A 22,053-nucleotide genomic window follows, 5' to 3' on the forward strand; every position below is an offset into this window, starting at 1 on the left:
AGGAGAAATGCATGTTGTCATGAAATGCCAGATTCCCTGTTTCCATTGACTGCCAAGTGTGGTACCTTGGCTGTGTGGTTGTATAACACTGGTCCATGGAGCCAAGCCATCCATCACTGTCTGGAGGGCCATCACATTACATGGTGAGTTGATGGGCCTGTGTTGCAGGGAAACGGGTGCAGTCCGTGGTGATTGAACAGTGTGTGTTTGTGCCATCAAGACTTGATGAACAGCCAACACAGCTCCTACAGAGGTGCTGTTTAGACCATTACCCTCTTACAGTGCTCTGTCTGCTGTGATGAACTGATGTTCCTGATACCTTCTTACAAGCGAAAGGGTTATGGGGTAACCTAGAACCCTCGCTTGGGACCCTGAACACCTGGGTTCTATGCCCCTCTTGGGTTCTCAGTGTGAAATACAAATCTGGTGTTGCCCGTTGTGATATTGCAGGACACTCACCCACCCATGCCTGTAGTAAGAGGTGACCAACATGATAGGGTGGTCAGGTTCGCAGACTTGGTTGATGCATGTCATCGTATCCCAACTGCATGGATCGATACTCATGATGTCAATCACTGGATTGTCTGGTCCAGATTTGATTATTTACAGACCACCATCATATGGCTGGATTATTGCTGAGTGGGGCGTTAAGCAACAAATGAACTCACTCACTCACAATAGGTACATGATATGCTGTAATAAGCTGACTGATTCCTATTTCACAAGTAAATTTTATGATCGGCTGCGTCAGCACCATACCATATTTAGCGATGTGCGTGCGCATGATGCGTGTGGCTGCTTGTACTAGTTATATACTGCTAGCCCACTGAGATACCATGCCACAGTTTTAACAGAGATACCCTACTAAGACACAGTATACTGAATCCAAGCAGACCATTCCTTATTTAAACCCTTAATGCGGAGCACCAGGCAAGGAAACAATTACTACCATCTCTTAACATTGCCGGGGATCAAACCACATCATTCCACTATCTGGGCACATTCTCTGTCCACTAGAGGTGGTCACAACTAAAGGAACACTGATATACATCAGTGTTAGAAACTGGCACCAGTCCTATACTCCTTGCCAAACTGTCCAATAGTTGAGGCATCATAAGGATTTGTAGAAATTTGCCTTTTAAAGGGTTTTGCAATATGTTATCATTATAAGGACCAATGGACTAAAACTGTTAGTTTCTATCGCTGTGTATAACATGCTATATGTAAGTCTTGTCCCACCATAGACAGTAGTTTCCTCACATTCCCCCTGAGTTTGTTTTGGACAACCCCGCCCATGTTTTGCTCCGGTCAAGGAGATCAGAGAGATCAATCCCCAGCAGGGTTCCTGAGTTTTTGTTTGTCTTGGTAGATGGACCTTAATGCCGGTCAATTCAACAGATACAAGGGCGGTCAAAGGAAGAGCGAGGAACTGTAATGAGTCTGTGGTTGATAAACAGTGTTTAATGTGGGCAAACAATGGATTAGTGACAGCAGGCCTTTCACACATGAGGCCGAGGCTGTTGGCACTGTGGAGGCCTTGATGAGATTAGCTCTGACCTTGTAACCATTCTGGCCCCAGGATTCACTAAAGTAGTCTATCACTGATTAACAGATAACAGAAAATACCATATGATAATGAGTCATTTATCCAGTTATCTGATTCCTTCTCACTAACTGTCATGAGCAAGTTACTGTAATTTGTAAGGCAGAAAATAAAAAATTATGTTGTTGTTTTTTCCATCAAAATGAAGCATTACCTACCAATGTTTCTGTAATTAGATGTCAGGGAAAGCTCATCATATTCTGATTTGACAATTTTGTTTGGTTTCACCTTCGCCACTTACTTACAATGCTACACAGTATCAAGGAAAATTTAGAATGAAAGAACCGTATCTTGTCAAATAAAAGAAAAACAAAAGAACATAGTGAGCTCCTGTGTTTGCAGCTGTGAACCAGCCTGAAGCTGGTAGGTGACAACAAAGTGGACATTACAAGTCAAACCTACAAATCAATTTAGTGGAGTTTACCTTCTACCATCCCCCTGTGATCTCTAGTTTACATGGCTTAGACAGGGAGATCTGCCAGGACTGACCCTCACTGCTTATTCAGTGGCCATAGAGGAGTAGTAACAGTGTAGCGAGGCTGGTTCTGTCAGTGTAACATAGTTCCATCATGTAACACAGACTTGTGCGTGAAGCCAGTGAGTACTAACATTTATTACCTGAGGGTAAACATATCTTGATCGTCATGATCTTTTTTTTTATGTATAAGCAGGTATGATGTTACTCAGGAAGTATCGGGAATTTTCAGAACTATTAGACCAAATATGACATGTCATTAACAATTGTTTAATAAAAGAGACATGCATTTTGTACTGTCTATCCTTTTACCGATAAGTCCCATAGACTTATCAGAAAATTATTACAAATAGATCAAGGCTGCAGTGAAATAACATGACACTCATTAATATCATCCTATATTAACAGGTAGAATATGCTTATTGTATAAGATCTTGTTTGGAAGCCAGTTCCTAGTTTAACTGCGCCTTAAGGGTGTTAGGGTGTATGCTGGTTATGTAGCACTCGATGAGGCTCATAAATGGTGGTTTTATGCCAGTTTGTCCATGTATAGGAGGTAGCGCCAACAGTTGTGGGGTTTATTATGTTACGCCTCTGTGAGCAACAAGGTGTTTTCAGGGTGACTCCTGAGGGCCTGTCCTGTTGAAATTCTCTGTTTAGTCTACTAACGCACGGATGGGTGTTTAGTTAGAAACGTGTGGATTGTGGTTATAAATAAATATCCTTGTTCACATTTAATGCTTTGTTATAAACTGTATGAAGTCCTTCCCGTGGTAATGTGAGGTGCACAAGGCATGTGTGTACTCCTGGGGTCACCCCAGTAGAATAACATATACCTAGTCTCCCTTACAGGCCTACAGCATGTATTTTATCACACAGACATCCATATCCAATTCTCATCCCCTTCACAGCTCCAGCATTCCATCCATATCATATTAAACCACACACATCAGTGTTATATTGGGGACTGCATGTTAGTCTAAATATATACCATACTTCCTTCTATTTTAACTGCATTGGACACATATTATGCACTTAATAGATTGGGTTATGGCCTAGCGTGATACTTGTATGTTGCTGTTTATTAACTTTGACTCATAATTTGTAGAATTAAATTCTGTTGAAGGCACCGAATCAGGAGCTATAACAACTCTGACAAGTGTAGTACTTGGGGGTAAACAGTGACGTTGGGATCTTTCTAAACAGGTCTGACAACCGGCAGGTTAATGAATGCATCACCTTCCTGGTTCAAACCGAATCAGTACATGTGTATAGAAACATAATTTTCTTGACTGTCTCAGTATGTGGAACTAACCAGTGAATGTCCAGGTTAGAATTGATCCCATTTGCATAGATTAATGCTCATGATGTTAATCACTGGATTGTCTGGTCCAGACTGGGTAATTTCCAGACCGTTGTCATATAGCTGGAATATTGCTGAGTAGCATTAAACAACAAATAAACAAACAAGTTCTTCTGGTTGGAGGAAATGAGATTCTACAGCAGGAATAGATATGTAGTGTGCCACAAGGGTGACACAGGGCACTGATAAAGCTGTGCCCTTTGGGAGGAAACTATGCCCACTGCGAGTTGATCTATCATGGAACTCTGTGAAGGTCCTTTTACAATCTCCTTAAAATCAGATCTTAGTTCTCACTACGGCTAAACAAAGATCTGAAGACATTCCATTAGGGGTCACATCAGCACGACCTTTCATCCGACCAATCAAGGTGTCGCTTACCAGATCATGAAGCGACAGTCGGAATGTGATTTCTAATAATGCTACCTCAAAAACTTTAACACGGGGTATTCCGAACGATGGTTCAAAATCTTTATAGCATCAGCTCCTTCAGTGGGCTCTCTCCAGCTCTGAGTGTAGGTATTAAGTGTTGAGTACACACCAACCTCCTCCACCCAGATTCCGGCCTCTGTCAAGGGGATGCTCCACACAGCTATCCTGTGTATGTGGGCTTGTGTTGGCTGATGTTTGTTTCAGGTGTGTGTTGAGAACAGGGGATTCCGTGATGTATGTTAACGTTCCTTCCTTTGTTTCAGACATACGTGAACGAGAGCCGGATTCCAGAACAAGAATATGTTACTCTGAACCACATGGATTCCGTACGCCTCGGATTCGATATCCTTTGTCTGGAGAATGGTGGTGATAGATGCATGTAGACAACAGTTGATAAGCATGTGACCATGTAAACAACTCCAGTACAGGTGGTGAGATCAGTAGCATAGTCTCATGATCCTGCAGAGAACGTTAAATCAAATACTGATAGTTTAATGAAGTATTATGTGTTGATATATTGGGATACATATTTATTGAAATATTTGTACTTACAAGATGATATGTGTAATTTATCATATGAGAGGCTTTATGTATGGGAACTAGATTATGGGCATTCTGACAAATAACATCTGGGCTAGTAATTGTTCTGAGCAGGAATTGTCTGGTTGGTGGGGATTCTGGGTTAGAATCGCTCCCCAGCAACCTATGCTGGTCATAAATGGCGATCAGGTGGCGAGAATCATTGATTTCTTGAATGCGTGTCATCGTACCTTGACAGTGTGGATTGTTGTTCATAACATCAATCACTGGGTTATCTGGTCCAGACTCGATTACTTACATAGTGCAGCAATATACAACAAACTCATACTAATTCTTTACCCATTCCTCTCATCTAAGCCAAGCCTTTTATTTTGTTAAGCCCCCTTGGAATTTTTGCCGTACAGTATAACTGTGTATTCCTAAAGCTATTTATCTCTTTGAGAGCTCAGCCCCTATGATGGATCTGTCACTGAGTATACAATCATCAGAGGGGCCAGGTGTTATTGTGTAGGGAATAACAGTAATAGCAGCCTGGGACAACCCAAACAGCGGAGACAGTGATAACAGGGGCAGGGCAGATTAGCTGTGGGGAAAAGACATCTTTTGTCACCTGCTCTCCGTGTTTAGTCTGTGTCTGACACACTTCACTGGTCATGCATGAGTGAGTGAATAACGCCGCTTTTAACAGTATTCCAGTTATATCACGGCGTGTCAGCTTAATGTGGGAGGAAAGCCTGAAGTGATGCAGGTCTGAGACGTTTACCACTTCGGTGAAACCCACGAGCACGGGTATGGTGCTGACAAACCTAGAAACAAAATGGGGGGGAAACCGGGATTCGAACCTACAATCATAGGTTTCTGACATGCCCAAGGGACACAACTCTGCACAGCGAATCGCGGCACCTTAGACGACTGGGCCACCATGCCCCCCACCGAATGCATAAGACAGTGAAGCGAAACATGCAGGACATGGTTGAAAGGGAGCTGTCCCATCATTGGTCCAGTGATGGCTGGAGTTGATTCTACCTGATGCCAGTTTTGCTGGCAAATGTCAGGGAATTAAGTGTTTGTTTAACAATCAATATCAACATACATTTTAGTTAGTGAGTATGGTTTTACGCTGCCATTTGCAATATTCGAACAATATCACAGCAGGGGAGACCAGAAATGGGCTTCACACATTGTACCCATATGGGGAATCGAGCTGAGGTTTTTGGCGTGACGAGCGAATGCCTTTACCACCAGGCAACTTTACCGCCCCCATACATTTTAGGAATATAAAACATTATTACATAGACGAGAATGTAGGCGAAATATTTCTCCATCATAATATCCCAAAAAAAGTACCATGATCTTTGAAATCAAATCTTGTTCCTTTGAATAGAAATTACCTACAAGAAATGAAAATCTGAATGTCAAAGGAAACTAATGGTGTAACACCATGTCCTTTAATACTGTCCTAGTCATTGGATGCAGTTATGTCCTGTTCAAAAGTGTTCCTGATGAACAAGGGGTGTGGGTTAGCCTTGTGGTTAAAGCGTTCACCCGTCACGCCGAAGACACAGGTTTGATTCCTGACATAAGTACAATGTGTGAAGTTTTTTTCTGGTGTCCCCCACCATGATATTGCTGGAATATTGCTATAGGCGACGTTAAACCATACTCACTCAGTCCTGGTGAACAAGGGTCAGTTTGACCAGCAGCAGACAGATTACCTGTGAAAAAACGTGGTACTGTGCCAGGTAGAGCTTGGCTCATGTGTATATTGAACTGGATGTAGTACAGCGACCATCAGTATTGTGTGGATTATTTCATTATAAGCTCACAAATCCCCCAGTCATGAGGTGTCAGGGTGTGTAAGTCTCGTTGATTCATGACCTGAGTTTTACCTTTCTCACCTGTCTGGGTTTAGCACACCTGTATAATCGTTAATCAGCTGCTGAAACAGTTGCAGGGCATTGGACAACATGTGTATTATTCCATTCAAAGTCCTGAGTTTGATTTATTTGACACACCTGTGGAAGTGTTGCAGTTACCTGAGCCAGTCACCTGAGCCAGTCACTTGTGCAAGCATGAGTGCTTTCATTTACGTCCACAACAATTACATGGCTTTTATGCTGCATTTCCATAATTGAAAAAAAAAATCATGTTTAAGAATAACAGGCAGTGTTAGTGATGCCAGTCTTTGGCGGAGCTGGTCCTATCTTCGGTAGAATAACCCTAGTCTAGGGTTATACGAGGCATAGGTAGGCGTAATTTAAATTTCAAACATTGTGCGTGAGTTTGGGCACACTGGTTTGAACAACCTGTTTCGCTCTGTGGCTGACTGGAAGGAAAGGTTGTAGACATTTACCACTTCAGGTATGCAAGGAGCAGGATAGGGAGGTGACAGATCAGCGATCTCAAGTCGGTAGATCTGGACTCATGACATGGTGACCCCTGACCTGTTTGACTTGGCAGTGACAGAGTGATAAACCTCGCCTTATTGGCAGCCCCGTGGCCAGCAAGTGTCGTTCAATAAGATCATATTATGTATATCAATCTAATGATAATGCTAAATACACAGACCATCTTTTAGTTTCACACAATCCACTAACCCATCATCCAGATCCAGATTTGTACCAAGCTATGGAGCACCATCCTTTAGCAGAATATACTTGATGTATGTGTTGAGTTATCGGTTGATGTAGCATAGTCCAGTGTGTTGAGTTCCTTGACCATTGTCTCACATACCATGGTGTACCATGTGGAGAAGGGTAGCCATGTCCCCCACAACCACCCCGGGCACACGCACCACCACCCCACAGAGACGCTACCTGGGTGGGCGGCCCGCGAGGGAGGGACACATTTTGACATGGCAGAATGTGAGGTGAGTCTGAACAAAAGTCATTTTCATTTTTATCTATGCTTACAGTATTTGCTGTATTAATAGTGTCCTGCTCCTATAACATCCTCCACATTTTGAAAACAAGATTTCATTTGTTTTTGTTAGATGAGATGTATTCAGATTCCCTTTTTATGTTGTAACATAGTGTTCAGAAGTTTACCTTAGTTACCACGAGGGGAGTATAGTCTTCAATAAGCCCGAGCCCTTGTAAAAACCCTTCATGAGCCTATGGCACTTAATACATGAAATACAGTAGTTCATGAACAGTTTTCTCAGCAGTTCTGGGTGATTGTTTTACCATTGTGTTCCGTAGAAATCAGATTGATCAAAACATCTGATTCTGTTTAAAGTTTTGGTAATGGGGCATGAAATATTGATATAGCACAATAATTGTGTTTCATCCATTTAAAATAATAATGTGTTATATGATTCATTAAATGTGTACAATGGTGTTCCTGTACTTCTTGTCTGTGTGTGCATGGAGTGAAGTATGAAGGATAAGGGGAGATAACTCTGTTTGGCCTAGAGTTGTAAGGAAAGCCATGCAAATCTGTCGGTAGAGCTCAGGCTTGGATGGTGATTCAGGCAGTGTCAACACTTTAGTTGACTTATTATGTTCTAATTGGTATTTTTAAATTTACAGACAATATTCACTAATTTTTTTAAATATCTGTCGATATGTAACTTTAATTTCTGTTTACATATATGTAGTAAATCAGTTATATTAAAGCTTGTATTTGACAAGCATTCCTATGATGTTGGTAGGTTGATATTTTCAGTCACCTGCCACTGTAATTTCGGTAAGGTCTTTAGCCATTACCAGACTAAGTGGGCATAACATCATCACACAGAATATCCGTTTCATGTGGGGGTCGGGGGGGGGTTGTTCAGACTGTAATGGGGGTAACACAAGTGACACCCAACTTAGGATGTCAAACCTATCACTCCACGCATCATCTAGTCTGCTACTGCCCAGCTCTGTCTACACAGCATTCAGGGTACGAGGGCCACGCTTACATCGATGATGCTATGTTTCCTGCGTGTGATACATGACATTGTTGGGGCAAGGAAGTCCGCAGGAAGGAACCAATGACTCTTTTCTTAGATGAATTAGGTCACGCCAGTACAGCCTTCACCTCTGTCCGGAAGTTCCAGGCTAGTAATTTGCCTGATGAATTGGTAGTCAATTTGGCTAGTGAAATCTCCTTCAACTGCTCTTCCTGTAGGTAATTTTGTAATGAAAAGCAATGGATACAACCTTTTATTTTCACTTTACAAAATTTCAATGCAGATCAAGCATAGACAACTTCACTTCAAGCATACCTGCACTCTTAAATGTCTAAGTAAAAAAGTAACAAGGTTTCCATCACTCCACCCACACTGTCAATATCAAGTCATTGTCTAGAGTGAGAGCACCTGCCCGGAGGGCGGAAGGTCCGGGGTTCAATCACCAGCTGCGTCATACCAAAAAATTAAAAAAACATTGTAGTTGTTGTTACACTGTCTGACACTCGGCATTAAGGAGCTAAAACAAGGACTGGTCGGCTCGGAGTCAGCATACTGTGTCTGAGTGGGGTATTCATGTTGAAATGCTGCATGGTGTCTCAATGGGCTAGCACTATAAAATCGGCATTAGTCTGGACTAAAACAAGCAGCTACACCCACACACACGTGCATGCACGTCGCTATATAAGTGCAGTAATCTTGAATGCGACGTTAAACCCCATTTCACCTCAAGTCTATGGCAAGTGTTGTGCTTCTGCTGAAGTTTCTGTTCATTGCACTTTTTCAGCTTCCTTGTATACAAAGTGTCACATCACTTGTGCATAAGAATGCATACATGCAGATACTGCTGACATTGATGGTGAATACAGGATGAAGAACACACCCGTGAATATCCGGGTTTGATTGGTCATAAGAAGCGACTAACGGGATTGGGGGGTCAGACTCTCTGACTTGGTTGATGCATGTCATCATATCCAAATTGCATAGATCGATGCTCATTATGTCAATCACTGGATTGTGTGGTCCAGACTTGATGATTTACAGACCACAGTCATATGGCTTGAATATTGCGGAGTGCAGCGTTACAAACAAACAAATTTGTCTTTCAATAACACTGCTATGTTATTTATTGTATATCTTCCAGGCCATTAGTGAGTTGATCAGTCTCCGGTGAAGATCAACTTTTATTAACTATATTTGGATATCGTTATAAGTTAAGTATGGAAATATGAGAAAGTTTACAGCTCAGGAGAGTTATGAGATCTTTTTATTGTTCTATGGACTTTATTTACAAAAAACGTATCTCCAAACCAAACTAAGAAGGTTCCAATAATCCCTGATTCTACAAGAATCCCATCAGTTAAAGAAAGTGTCAATACTTTTTCTTTGAGGTTTTACACTGAGGTTAAAGATAAATTGAACAGACATGACATTTGACCTATGCCTATTTGCATATGCAAATGCTTGTATTGAGTGTATACATGGAGCTGAAGAAGTTGGTCAGTGGCAATGTTTGCGAACAAACTTGGGCCGTGTTTTGTCTATATGCCCTGTGAAGGGGCAACGTCTTAATGAGATGTAACCTAACCCAGTTTCCATGGGTAGACTGTTACTGTAAACTCTTGGAATGGGGAAGCAAGCCTTAATAATATTTTTGAGGAGCAAATGGAGACAGGTGTACAAGAGAATTAATGGCCACAAATAATGTTCGAGGAAAGGTTCAGTTAGCTTACTGGTTTATAGAGTTTGTAGATAGTTAAGGTATTATTAAACTTATTTGTATTTGTAATGATAAATTTTCAGGTTTTTTATAACACTTTTATGCAGTTAGATGAAAACAATGTTGTTTTTAATGATGTCACGATGTTTAACAATTAAGTTGAAATTTAATATCACATCGGCAATATTTCAGCCATATCATGACGAGGATGTTGTAATAAACAGTGCAATGATGCAACATGTGTTTTCTGGAATGTTATAAGTTGAGACATCTGATCTGTGTAATAAATGTCTATGACTCAAATAATGAAGTAGGTGTCATGTGCTCAGTGTAGGAGACAGCTGCAGTCTTAGTCACGGGGCATCGGAACATCAACAACGTTACTCACGTCAGTAATGTCTGAACACCTTCTTTTTTTGTTTGTAAATCTAATTGGTTGTGCTGTGTTCCACAATACTCCAGCTGTATCGTGGCAGCCTGTGAATAATTGAATGCTCGCCAGACGAACCTGTGGTTGATATTATGAGCAACATCCCTGGCAGATGCAACCAAGCTAGTTATCAAGCTTGACCAGCTTATCTAATATACTTGCTGCTTACAAGTAATAATGAGTGAGTGAGTTAGGTTTAATGCCACTTTGAACAGTATATACTGTTATATCCCGATGTGTTGGGTGAATGTGTGAGGAAGTCCCAAAGTGATGCAGGTCTCAGACTTTTACCATCTTGGTGTAATGCACAAGCACGGGTTAGACTTTCCCCCATATCCCAACGTAAGTCTTTCCAGCACGTAGAATCAGAGACACATTCAGTCAGTGTACACCATCATAGAGTCGGAGACACATCATAGTCAGTGTACACCATCGTAGAATCAGAGACACATTCAGTCAGTGTACACCATCATAGAATCAGAGACACATTCAGTCAGTGTACACCATCCATAGTCAGAGACACATCGTAGTCAGTGTACACCATCGTAGAGTCAGAGACATCATAGTCAGTGTACACTATCGTAGAGTCAGAGACACATCATAGTCAGTGTACACATCGTAGAGTCAGAGACACATCGTAGTCAGTGTATACCATCGTAGAGTCAGAGACACATCGTAGTCAGTGTACACCATCGTAGAGTCAGAGACATATCGTAGTCAGTGTACACCATCGTAGAGTCAGACACATCGTAGTCAGTGTACACCATCGTAGAGTCAGAGACACATCATAGTCAGTGTACACCATCGTAGAGTCAGAGACACATCTTAGTCAGTGTACACCAACGTAGAGTCAGAGACACATCGTAGTCAGTATACACCATCGTAGAGTCAGAGACACATCGTAGTCAGTGTACACCATCGTAGAGTCAGACACATCGTAGTCAGTGTACACCACCGGAGAGTCAGAGACACATCAAGATCAGTGTACACCATCGTAGAGTCAGAGACACATCGTAAATCCTTGTCTCAGAGGTGTGTCTCAGGTGAATGCATCATTAGGCAAAGTACCCGCTGCATCTCGTATCATTGCTTTAACAACAACGTTTATTACCTTGTGTAATTTGTCAACTGGGCAGTGTGATGTGTTGAGAGGAAACCTGTATTGATTATTCAGACATGGCACTGCTGTGTTCAAGTTCTTGCAACAGTAATGAATGTTTCGGGGGAGGCTGATTGGCATGACATTGATGTATAGGAATGTCTTTTATGGGTTAATGTGTGTTAATGAAATAATGTTTCACGAGTTGGATTGGAGCGTAAGAGACTGGTCTAGGATTATGTGTAATCAATAATCATTATGTGTGAAACTGTCACAGCTCCAGGTGAAAACAGCATTAGTGAATTATTGATTGCTAAACAGATGATGACAAAGGCTGTATGTGTAATTGCCAGTTGCTAAGGCCACTGATGGGGTCTACATAGTTGATGAAATGACACGACGTGATTCATGTTGGAACCAACGTGGAAACTGTAAGATTATTCACACCCTGACTGTGTGCCCGGGAATGTTTATGTAACATCCATGACATCGAGAGCATACCTGTAAACACTTATCAGTTACTCTGAAACTCAGTTTCTTGGGAACGTCTTTGTGAACCAGAACATTACGGTATGGTCTGCATGGTAGTACAACTTTCAGGATATGAAGTGAAATGATGCAGCCAGTTTCACGGTCCAATGAATCAAAGTAATTAGATCGTGTAACTTCCATTTGATGCGACTATTTTATTCTGAACCTAGGTGATAAGACGTAGAAGCCAGATGGTTTTCAATCAGGTTACAAGGGTAGGTAACTCATGTTGTACCATCCCCGCTTTGTCGCCTGTTTTCTGTGTTTCTGTTCATGGGAATTTTATCCTCTTTATTGGCTGTTTTTGGGTCTGGTTTCAACTTCATTTGCTGTCTGGCATGCAGTTATTTTCACTTTGGTGGATGGTTATATTTTTTTAATTGTCAGCATGCTTGTGACGAGAAAGTTTATTTCATTATACCAAACGAAGGTAACATCTGAATGCTTTCTTAGATCATTTTAAAATCTGTATATTTCCTCAAGTGAATGGTATTTTTCATTTTTTATAATCATTTGTGCATTAATGAAATGTGCTTCATCAGTAAATGAACTATGTTACTTAAAAGAAGAAAAGAGCATCCAGTTGTCATGACAGAAGAACACCCAATTTTTTCAGAGGACTATAGTTACTCTGTTTTGACATATGAAAAAATCAGGTATTCTTTAACTTCCTTTACATTAAGGTTCGACATTTAGGAGCAGGCAGTTCAAATCGGCAGGCTGTGTGTTTTAGCTTGCCTTGATTATGTTTTCGTTATGTTTCCAAGTCCTCACTTGCCACTGTTCCCTTTGTGTCAGTCAGGGTGTGCTAGCCCAGTGGGTTAAGCATCATAATGTGTGAAGCTCAGTTGGCTGGAATGGAGCCAAAAGTGGCTCCACTCACTCACTCACTCACTCACTCACTCACTCACTCACTCACATTCTCACTCACTCACTCACATTCTCACTCACTCACTCACTCACTCATTTCTGTTACCTTCGTTGACGGTAACTATTTATACATGCTGGTCGTTAATGTGCAACATGCACTATGTTCCCCCTGCTGCCGTGCAGGATAGAAGAAAGCTCACATGATGGCTAAGAAAAAAGATCGATCACTCAGTAGTAATTGTGATTTTGTGATCAAGAAGCACTGAGTCTGTATTAGATAAAAATATAGTTTGTATTTGGATAAAAGTATATTCATCAAATTATTTCAGATCAATTTTTACTGTTGAGATAAAAAATATATTGAAAAAAGTAAAATGAAATTTTTAAAAATGTCTTTTTTTCTTTTCTTTATTTTTTTCATTTAATGGAACTTAGCCTCATATCAGCCCTGTACTAGTTCTAACTCTTGCATCTTGACATATGAACCAAGACTGTCAGACAGGGAGGCTTGACACTGTATGCACACCAGTTTTTACATTAATATAAATACAAAAGGTACTGAAGTTAGTTCTTACGATTATGCTATGATTGTGGGTTCGAATCCCGGTTCGCCCCGATTATGTTTCTAGGTTTGTCAGCACAAACACCATCGACCTGCATCACTTTGGGCTTTCCTCCCACATTAAGCTGACACGCCGTGATATAACTGGAATACTGTTAAAAGCGGCGTTAAACCCAACTCACTCACTCATTCACTCTTACGATTATGTAAGTATGTTGTTTATTCACAGTTACGTTTTGTTTCTTTCATGTGGAATTGATATGAATAACCTTCGGGGAAAATAATCCCTTCAAGATTTCTTTTAGAGTTTATTTAAGGTTTGTTTACAATTTACACTGATTTACCTGAGAGCGTTTAATGAGAGGCTTTTGACCAGAGTCTGAGAACAAGCTTGACACCTGTTACTTGCTGAGTGGTTCAGGCTATTAATTACTCTGCTCTCTGATAAGAAAATATTCCTGTTGATATGAGAGCCAGGCCCTGATTACATTCATTCGTTAGGCTAATCAGTGCCAAGATTAATTGTAAACTGGTAGAGCAGCATACCTTAGCTTGATCGTGCTCTGAACTAACTAGGACATTTGACACAGTTATACAAGAATAGGATCAATATGGCTGTGATAGCATAGTGGGAACTGTTGACAGTAGAAGTAAGTCATATTTTAGTGAGTGAGTGAGTATGGTTTTATACCTCTTTTAGCAATATTCTAGAATATCACATTTAGGAACACCAATATGTGCTTCACACATTGTAAACATGGAACTGAACCTGGGCCTTCGGTGTGACAAGCGAACACTTTCGACACTAGGCTACCCTGTAGCCCTCTAATATTTTGATGAGATTGCCTTGTGAAGAAAATGATAGATACAGTCAGACACCATTGTGTCGAACTTTGATGTGTCGAGCTAAACTTACCGTTGTCTCGAAGTAAAATCCTGGTTACTGTGTATTCATTCTTCATTCGTCATTTTTGGTTGTCTCGAACCTGGCATAACTCAAAGTATATACTTAAGTCCATTCTACTTCGACATAATTTGACAGTTCTTTGAAGAGAATGTTTTTGAGGACCCTGTTCTAGTTTTCCTTGATGTTGGAGCATACTTTGATGCATATATTCCAGTTGGACTTTTGAGATGTGAAGATGGTTGTTTGTTGTTGGTAGATGATGTAAACAACAGTTGATACGTTGTTTTTCTGTTTGTTGTTTCAGGGCTGTATAGCCGAGCAGCAGATCCAGCACACATGTGTTCATCAAACAGCCGAGCCGAATTTCGTGGATATGCATCGCAGTTTTGGGAAGAAGGAAGCAGAAGAAGGCGGCAATCCTGGCCTTGGATCCAACACCTGGCCCAGGAAGAGGCTACGTCAGGGGCGGCATCATCCCCACGTGGCGTCTGTCTTCGCCGACGCTGGTGACCAGGCTGATGGCAGTATGACAAACAATGGATACGAGTACCCATCTAATGGGGACGGATCCCATCACTCATCGTGTGAACATGCGGGTCACAGCGACCCCGTGCATGATGCTCCGTGTATGTGCTACTCCCGTAAAAACGCCGACTACCTGGATTACGCCGTTACACGGATACCTAGGAGTGGATCTCGACATCAGCTGCCACCAGGTGAGAAGGAGCTCTTGGAAATGTTTGTTCTGCTTGCATAATCGTTTTTTGTATAATCACATAACTGAAGTGTGTATTATTTGCCATGACTGCTGGTGTATTCTCCAGGAGAGGTTGTGTGTCTTTGGTAGTGATTCATAAACACATGCTCATGATAGAGTCGGAATTATTATTATTAAGGGGACTGTTTGAGATGTTTATTCTGCTTGCAGTGCACATTCTTTCATGTATAATCAGTGATATGAATGAAGTAATGAACATGTGTATTACTGACCATGACTGCTGGTGGAATCTCCAGGAGAGTATGTGTGCCTTAAGGGGGCTGTTTGAGATGGTTTTTCCATCCAGGAGAGTATGTGTGCCTTAAGGGGGCTGTTTGAGATGGTTTTTCCATCCAGGAGAGTATGTGTGCCTTAAGGGGGCTGTTTGAGATGGTTTTTCCATCCAGGAGAGTTTGTGTGCCTTAAGGGGGCTGTTGAGGGGATGGTTTTTCCATCAATGACCTTCAATGACAATCACTGATACATGTGCAGTTGTACATGCTCCACAACCATATGCATATCTGTTGCTTAATGTCCAGTTGAGGACATGGGATTTATAGGGAGTCTTTGAGATTTATTCTGCTGTTTGTGGGTGTTGTACTTTATACATAATCACTGTAACGGTTCTTGATTTGGTGGTTTTAGCTTATTCCACATATCGGGTTGATGTTCCATGCTCTTCGTGATGTAGCCATGAGACGCAACACTTCATGATTTTTGATGGATTTATTACTGAGACCCATGATCGTTGGCCACGTAAAAAACATTGTTAGGATTCAGACAAGCATAACACATTGTTGCAAACATACACTTTCACTTGACAAATTCAATGTGTAACACAATCGTTTTGGCAAATCCCGCACATTTCACCGCAACTCAACTCACTTCAAATCATAACATGTGCTCTTCCCCACTTCCGTTAATAGGGAAATAACTCGTCTTCGCATACCACTAATAATAAAATATGTATTGCTATATTGTAACACCAAAATATAAATCAACCATTAAATCTCCCAACATTACAATCACTGATAAGAAATCTGTAAATGCTTTACATACCAGCAAATGGTATCTGCAGGTTTGATCAACAGGTGGAGACTGAGAATATTTTAAAGGGCTCTTTGAGATCTTATTGTGCTTTCATGTTGTGGATTATCGCTGATGTGTCCTCTGGTTTAATTCCAAGGGACAGGGGAACCTAGATATCTTCAGTGGGTTTTACTGCCGAGGGTGTTCACTCAGCATCCTTTTCACCTGTATTTTGTTGTAAGGTAGCAGATGAAATTATTCATCCAAACAAGGTCTATCTCGATTGTCTGTTTTGATTCATTTCATTCACAAATAATAACTAAAGATGAATTTGATTTTTTGTGTAATAGTAGGTATATCGGTAAGACGATGAGAATGAGAAATACACGAGAAGTCTTTGTTGCTTTGTTATCAACTGATCAGGAAATGCAGTGGCCTGTTTGAAGTGTAGGTCATGAGCACATACAGCACACAGAGCTTGATTACTGTGGGGAACGTCTCTCTGTGCATCTCTTCTTCTGCTTATCTTTTAAAAGTGGGTTTCAATCCCTTGGTCCACGTGGGTTTCAATCCCTTGGTCCATGTGGGTTTCAATCCCTTGGTCCATGTGGGTTTCAATCCCTTGGTCCATGTGGATTTCAATCCCTTGGTCCATGTGGGTTTCAATCCCTTGGTCCATGTTGGTTTCAATCCCTTGGTCCATGTGGGTTTCAATCCCTTGGTTCATGTGGATTTCAATCCCTTGGTCCATGTGGGTTTCAATCCCTTGGTCCATGTGGGTTTCAATCCCTTGGTCCATGTGGATTTCAATCCCTTGGTCCATGTGGGTTTCAATCCCTTGGTCCACGTTGGTTTCAATCCCTTGGTCCATGTTGGTTTCAATCCCTTGGTCCATGTGGGTTTCAATCCCTTGGTCCATGTGGGTTTCAAACCCTTGGTCCATGTTGGTTTCAATCCCTTGGTCCATGTGGGTTTCAATCCCTTGGTCCATGTTGGTTTCAAACCCTTGGTCCATGTTGGTTTCAATCCCTTAGTCCATGTTGGTTTCAATCCCTTGGTCCACGTGGGTTTCAATCCATTGGTCCACGTTGGTTTCAATCACTTGGTCCATGTTGGTTTCAATCCCTTGGTCCATGTGGGTTTCAATCCCTTGGTCCATGTGGGTTACAATCCCTTGGTCCATGTGGGTTTCAATCCCTTGGACATGATGGTTTCAATCCCTTGGTCCATGTGGGTTTCAAACCCTTGGTCCATGTGGGTTTCAATCCCTTGGTCCATGTGGGTTTCAATCCCTTGGTCCATGTGGGTTTCAATCCCTTGGTCCATGTGGGTTTCAATCCCTTGGTCCATGTGGGTTTCACCTATGTGCTGAGTGTATATAATCTGCATTTGTTTGGACTTTCCACTCATATTCTTCTGACACTTGTGGCGTTATACCAAACTCACTCACTCACTCTGCACCTCTTCAGTTATGTTGATACAGAATAATTGAACACAATGACCACTCACTTGGTGGCTAGTTTGGCATCTTTATGTAGGAGTCAGTAACGATGCTCTCTTTACAGATTCACCCTGCAGGGGTAGATGTTGTGACTTGGTTTATTAAACCTCAGGGGGCATGGATGGCCCAGTCGTCTAAGGTGCCGCGATTCTCTGTGCAGAGTTGCGTCCCTTGGGCATGCCAGAAACCTATGATTGTGAGATCGATTATGTTTCTAGGTTTCTCAGCACCATACCCGTGCTCGTAAGTCTGAGACCTGCAACACTTCGGGCTTTCCTCCCACATTAAGCTGACATGCTGCGATATAACTGGAATACTGTTAAAAGCGGCGTTAAACCCAACTGTCTCACTCACTCACTATTAAACCCCAGAAAACTGGTTGAGGTGGACACTTGAGGGGGACTGGTGATTGTTGGGTTTCATGATGAATAGAACCTCTGGGCTCAGTAAAGATACATCCTTGAGTACTCACTTCTATAGTTTTCACACCCTTAGGCATTTCTTTTCCAGGTTTTCTTTTTGATAATATTTTGATATGAAACTATGAAATGGACTATGCTGTTCGTGCCAATATGAGGTATTCTAAGGTATAAGAATTATGTTTGGTAAGACTTTTATCGATGAACAATGATTTGAACTAAGCAGCAGTGTGAGGCAACTGTAGGCTTGTTTCTCACAGCAATGTTTTATTGCTATGAAACCAGAAATATCTACACTTTAACACTGACCTGTTGGTCCTACTGGTAAAAAACATTCTCTGCTTTTTTATTAATAACTACTCTCTATTGTTAGTGAATGTTACAAATTCATATAAAGAAGGAAGTTATTATTTCATGCAATCATAATGAAATTCATTTCAACAAATTACAGGGATCAATAATTTCTTTTAACATGCCTTGATTTGAAATTAAATATCTGGAATAAATTAAATATTAATGTCTCCCAAGGAAGCTACAAAGTTCAAACCTGTCAAACCACATGCCATAAGGGAGATTGTAAAGAAATGGTAATTCTTGGCACAAAACACATGATATTCTGCTGATTCAGCAAAACTCTGAATAAGCAAGTAGGCAAAAGGGTCACACAGTCCCTATACTATTGGGAGCAAGTCTATAGATCCTTCCGAAAACCCTAATGTTTTTGTCAAGCTGTGGTGATTGAGTGTGTTTTATTGTATTGTTACAAGTTAAGGTAATCGATCCTGTTGATGAGCTGGTCAGAGCTGAGATAGATTCCCTGTCTCCTGTGTCATCCTGACAACTGTAACCAGGCAGTTATTGATTTTCTCAGCCGTGCACCCTCATCGCTTTTCTAGAACAGACTATAGCTCATGACTAATTTGGCTCCAGAAACTGAGTTTTAGGGAGCAAGGATGGGATAGCAGTCACAAATGTCATTTAAAATTGGCAGTCAAGTGGTCATTCTAGATACAGGGGAGATTCAGGCAGTGTTTTATTTCATGGAAGACTGTTGAGTCTGAGAGCGTGAGGTCAGATCACCTTGTCTGCTCAGCATCTCGGACATGGCAAGACTCAGTGCCTGTGATGACAGTCTATAAATAGATGTGACTTTACAGAGCGTAGTTGACATCACAAGAGCTTCCTGGGGATATCAGGTTTGTTGGCCACATGCATGTTTGTGTCATTGTGTCTCCCGCCATCATTAAATGGTGGTTGAAATGCTGTTAACGACTGTCTATGACAGAACGGTTGTATTGATTGTAATGGTAGAATCACATGGCAGTTTGCCATGCCATGATCTTCGAGCCATCCACTCCGAGTGATTGTTGGTCTCTCGTCTCAGTTCAACAAGACAAACAGCTCTTATCTGTAGCATCCATCTGTATCAGATATTCAGGTCATGTTGTCAGCATCAGTATAGCCACTGAAGTGCCCCCTTGTCTGAAGATGCCGAGGTGCTGGGGGAAGAGTCGACAGACATTTGGGGGAATGTCAAGGGGAAGCGGTCAACTATGACCTTGTTGCTGTACAGGTTGTTGCTGTAGTTGATGTCGAAACTGATGCTGTTTGTGTTGTCAACTCTGTCTCGAATCTCCCATTTCTTTGTTATCTTCTATGCTATGTAACTTGAATTAGTGTATTTTCTTAAATTATGAAATATGGTTTTGATGTCATTTGATCACTTTTGTCATGGTGCAACATCTGTAGTGTGCCCTTTGAATCAAGAATCAAGAATTTCATTGTTCAGACCACCCGTGTATCGCAGGTACAAACTATCTGCATTTGGGAGAAAATGTAATCATAAACATGAAAGGTAGATATACATAATGTACATTATATAGAGCGATATTGCATAGTATTTTCATTCACAGTACATACAGACTTCTATGTATCATCAGGTAGCTGGCAGCTACACTTAGTGTAGATATTGTATTGGTAAGCCTTTGTGATAAACATGTACATTTTAATCTCTTCTGTAACCACAGGGGCGGTCGGGTAGCCTAGTGGTTAAAGCGTTCGCTCGTCACGCCAAAGACCCGGGTTCGATTCCCGACATGGGTACAAACTGTAACCACAAGGTCTGTGAAGCTACAATTTGTGTATGGATGGTCTGATTTAAAGAATTCCAATGTCAATATGAACATGGCAGCTCTGGCAGCCATAATAAATTCCCATCATTCATTTTTGACAAGTACTCATTATGAGTGTGAAATAACAGGTGTCAATGTTACTTGTGTAATTACCTGTGTGATGACATTTGATGTTAATTTACTCCCATAAAAAATGCTTATACTGTATTTGTAAAACTGTTTAATCATTTGTTGGGAAAGCAGTGAGTTAGTGAATCTAAAATGTGTGCATGATACACACATTGATGACTTCAAACGATGCTTACAGATTTCTAGTCTGTCATACAGACCCTCAAACAAATATATCCAATACAGCCCATGCGAGTCTATAATGTTTTGGCAAGTCTAGATTACTGCAGTATCTTAAAATGAAGAGAGATTCTGGGCTCCTTTTTATTATTTTCCATAACTCTAATAAACAACTGTTTTTGTCTGTAAAATATGTTCATTTCAGAGACTAGTCTAACAGATTTCCTGTCTTATTTCTAAACAGTGATGTTGAAAATATCATGCTAGCTGACTTCCATCAATTATAAGTAATAAAAGGATTCTATATTTGATAAATTTACAGATTCAGATGGAAAGACAACATTTTGTCTTTTCAAATTTTGATTAACAGAAACAGTAAATAAAATACTTTGTTAATATTTACTTTTAATTAATGCAACGATAAAGGGAAACAACTGTGGAAATACAGCATGTCTAGTGTTATCCTAACTACTGCCTCAATCAACTCGCACATAAAACAATATTGATCTTCAATTCAAGCTCTGTATAGTGTCCCCCATGCACTTTTAGTGTTACTGATGTCAATGGTGTTTTTATGTTTTTTTAAATGAGTTTTGCTTGCATTACGTCTCTGTGACAAGACATCCATCATGATACAGGTTGTTAATTCCTGTGTTGGCGCAGAGCTTCATGAGGACGATGGTGTTAGGGTGAAAGGTATGCATGCTGTGAACTGCGTGTTTATTTGAGGTAAACACTCCTGGCATATATATTCTCCTGTGTCTAACATGCTGCACACATATGTACCCCGATGGAGCATTCTTGGATGACGATGTAGCCTTTATGGAGAATCAGAGGGGGAGACTGATTCCATCACAGTCTGGTGTTGTTCTGAACTTTGTGGTTATTCCTGGTTAGAATTGGTTCCTAGCAACCTATGCTTGTCTCGGAAGAAGTAATAGGATCCGATGATCAGACTCGATGACTTGATTGATGGAGCGTCATTCTACCTGGATGGCGTGAGAGTTTGCTCACAATATCAATCATGGTTGTCTGGTCCAGACGTGATTGTTTATACGTTGCTCTCATAAAGCTGGAGCATTGCTGAGTGCAGTATTTAACAAGGAGCAAGCAGTATTTTGATTTATAGTTACGTTGTTTTGATATTTATTGCAAATTATCAAAAGCCATATATTTTGTGACTTTGATCACAGATATACCTCCTCCACTTTTTGACAGAAGTAATGGAAGAATCAATGTGTAGCTGCCTTCCTTTTTGCTGCTGCCCAGAGATGCAACACGTCTTTGCTCTGGTGTTGTGGGGTGGTCGGGTAGCCTAGTGGTTAAAGCATTCGTTCGTCACGCTGAAGACCCGGGTTCGAATCCCGACATGGGTACAATGTGTGAAGCCCATTTCTGGTGTCCCCCGCCGTGATATTGCTGGAATATTGCTAAAAGCGGCGTAAAACCAAACTCACTCACTCTGGTGTTGTGCTATGGAGGTCAGTGTTACTCCTGCCTACAGTG

General features: G+C 41.1%; 1 protein-coding gene across 9 annotated transcripts in view; it reads left to right on the plus strand.

The window, feature by feature from the left end:
- LOC124140720 (centrosomal protein of 170 kDa-like) overlaps positions 1-22,053 on the plus strand; it is a 182,767-nt gene that overhangs the window by 92,527 nt on the left and 68,187 nt on the right. For 8 of the 9 annotated variants that reach the window (XM_046508427.2, XM_046508423.2, XM_046508428.2 and 5 more), the window contains 4 exons: positions 4,134-4,212; positions 7,140-7,279; positions 12,253-12,297; positions 14,726-15,137. In XM_046508427.2, coding sequence (XP_046364383.2) covers positions 4,134-4,212; positions 7,140-7,279; positions 12,253-12,297; positions 14,726-15,137 — 676 coding nt within the window. The remainder of the gene's footprint in view (positions 1-4,133; positions 4,213-7,139; positions 7,280-12,252; positions 12,298-14,725; positions 15,138-22,053) is intronic. The other variant, XM_046508426.2, reaches the window with a different exon arrangement.

This window comes from Haliotis rufescens, unplaced genomic scaffold (genome assembly GCF_023055435.1).
Source record: "Haliotis rufescens isolate VD_foot unplaced genomic scaffold, xgHalRufe1.0.p SCAF_3, whole genome shotgun sequence".
Classification (NCBI taxonomy): domain Eukaryota; kingdom Metazoa; phylum Mollusca; class Gastropoda; order Lepetellida; family Haliotidae; genus Haliotis; species Haliotis rufescens.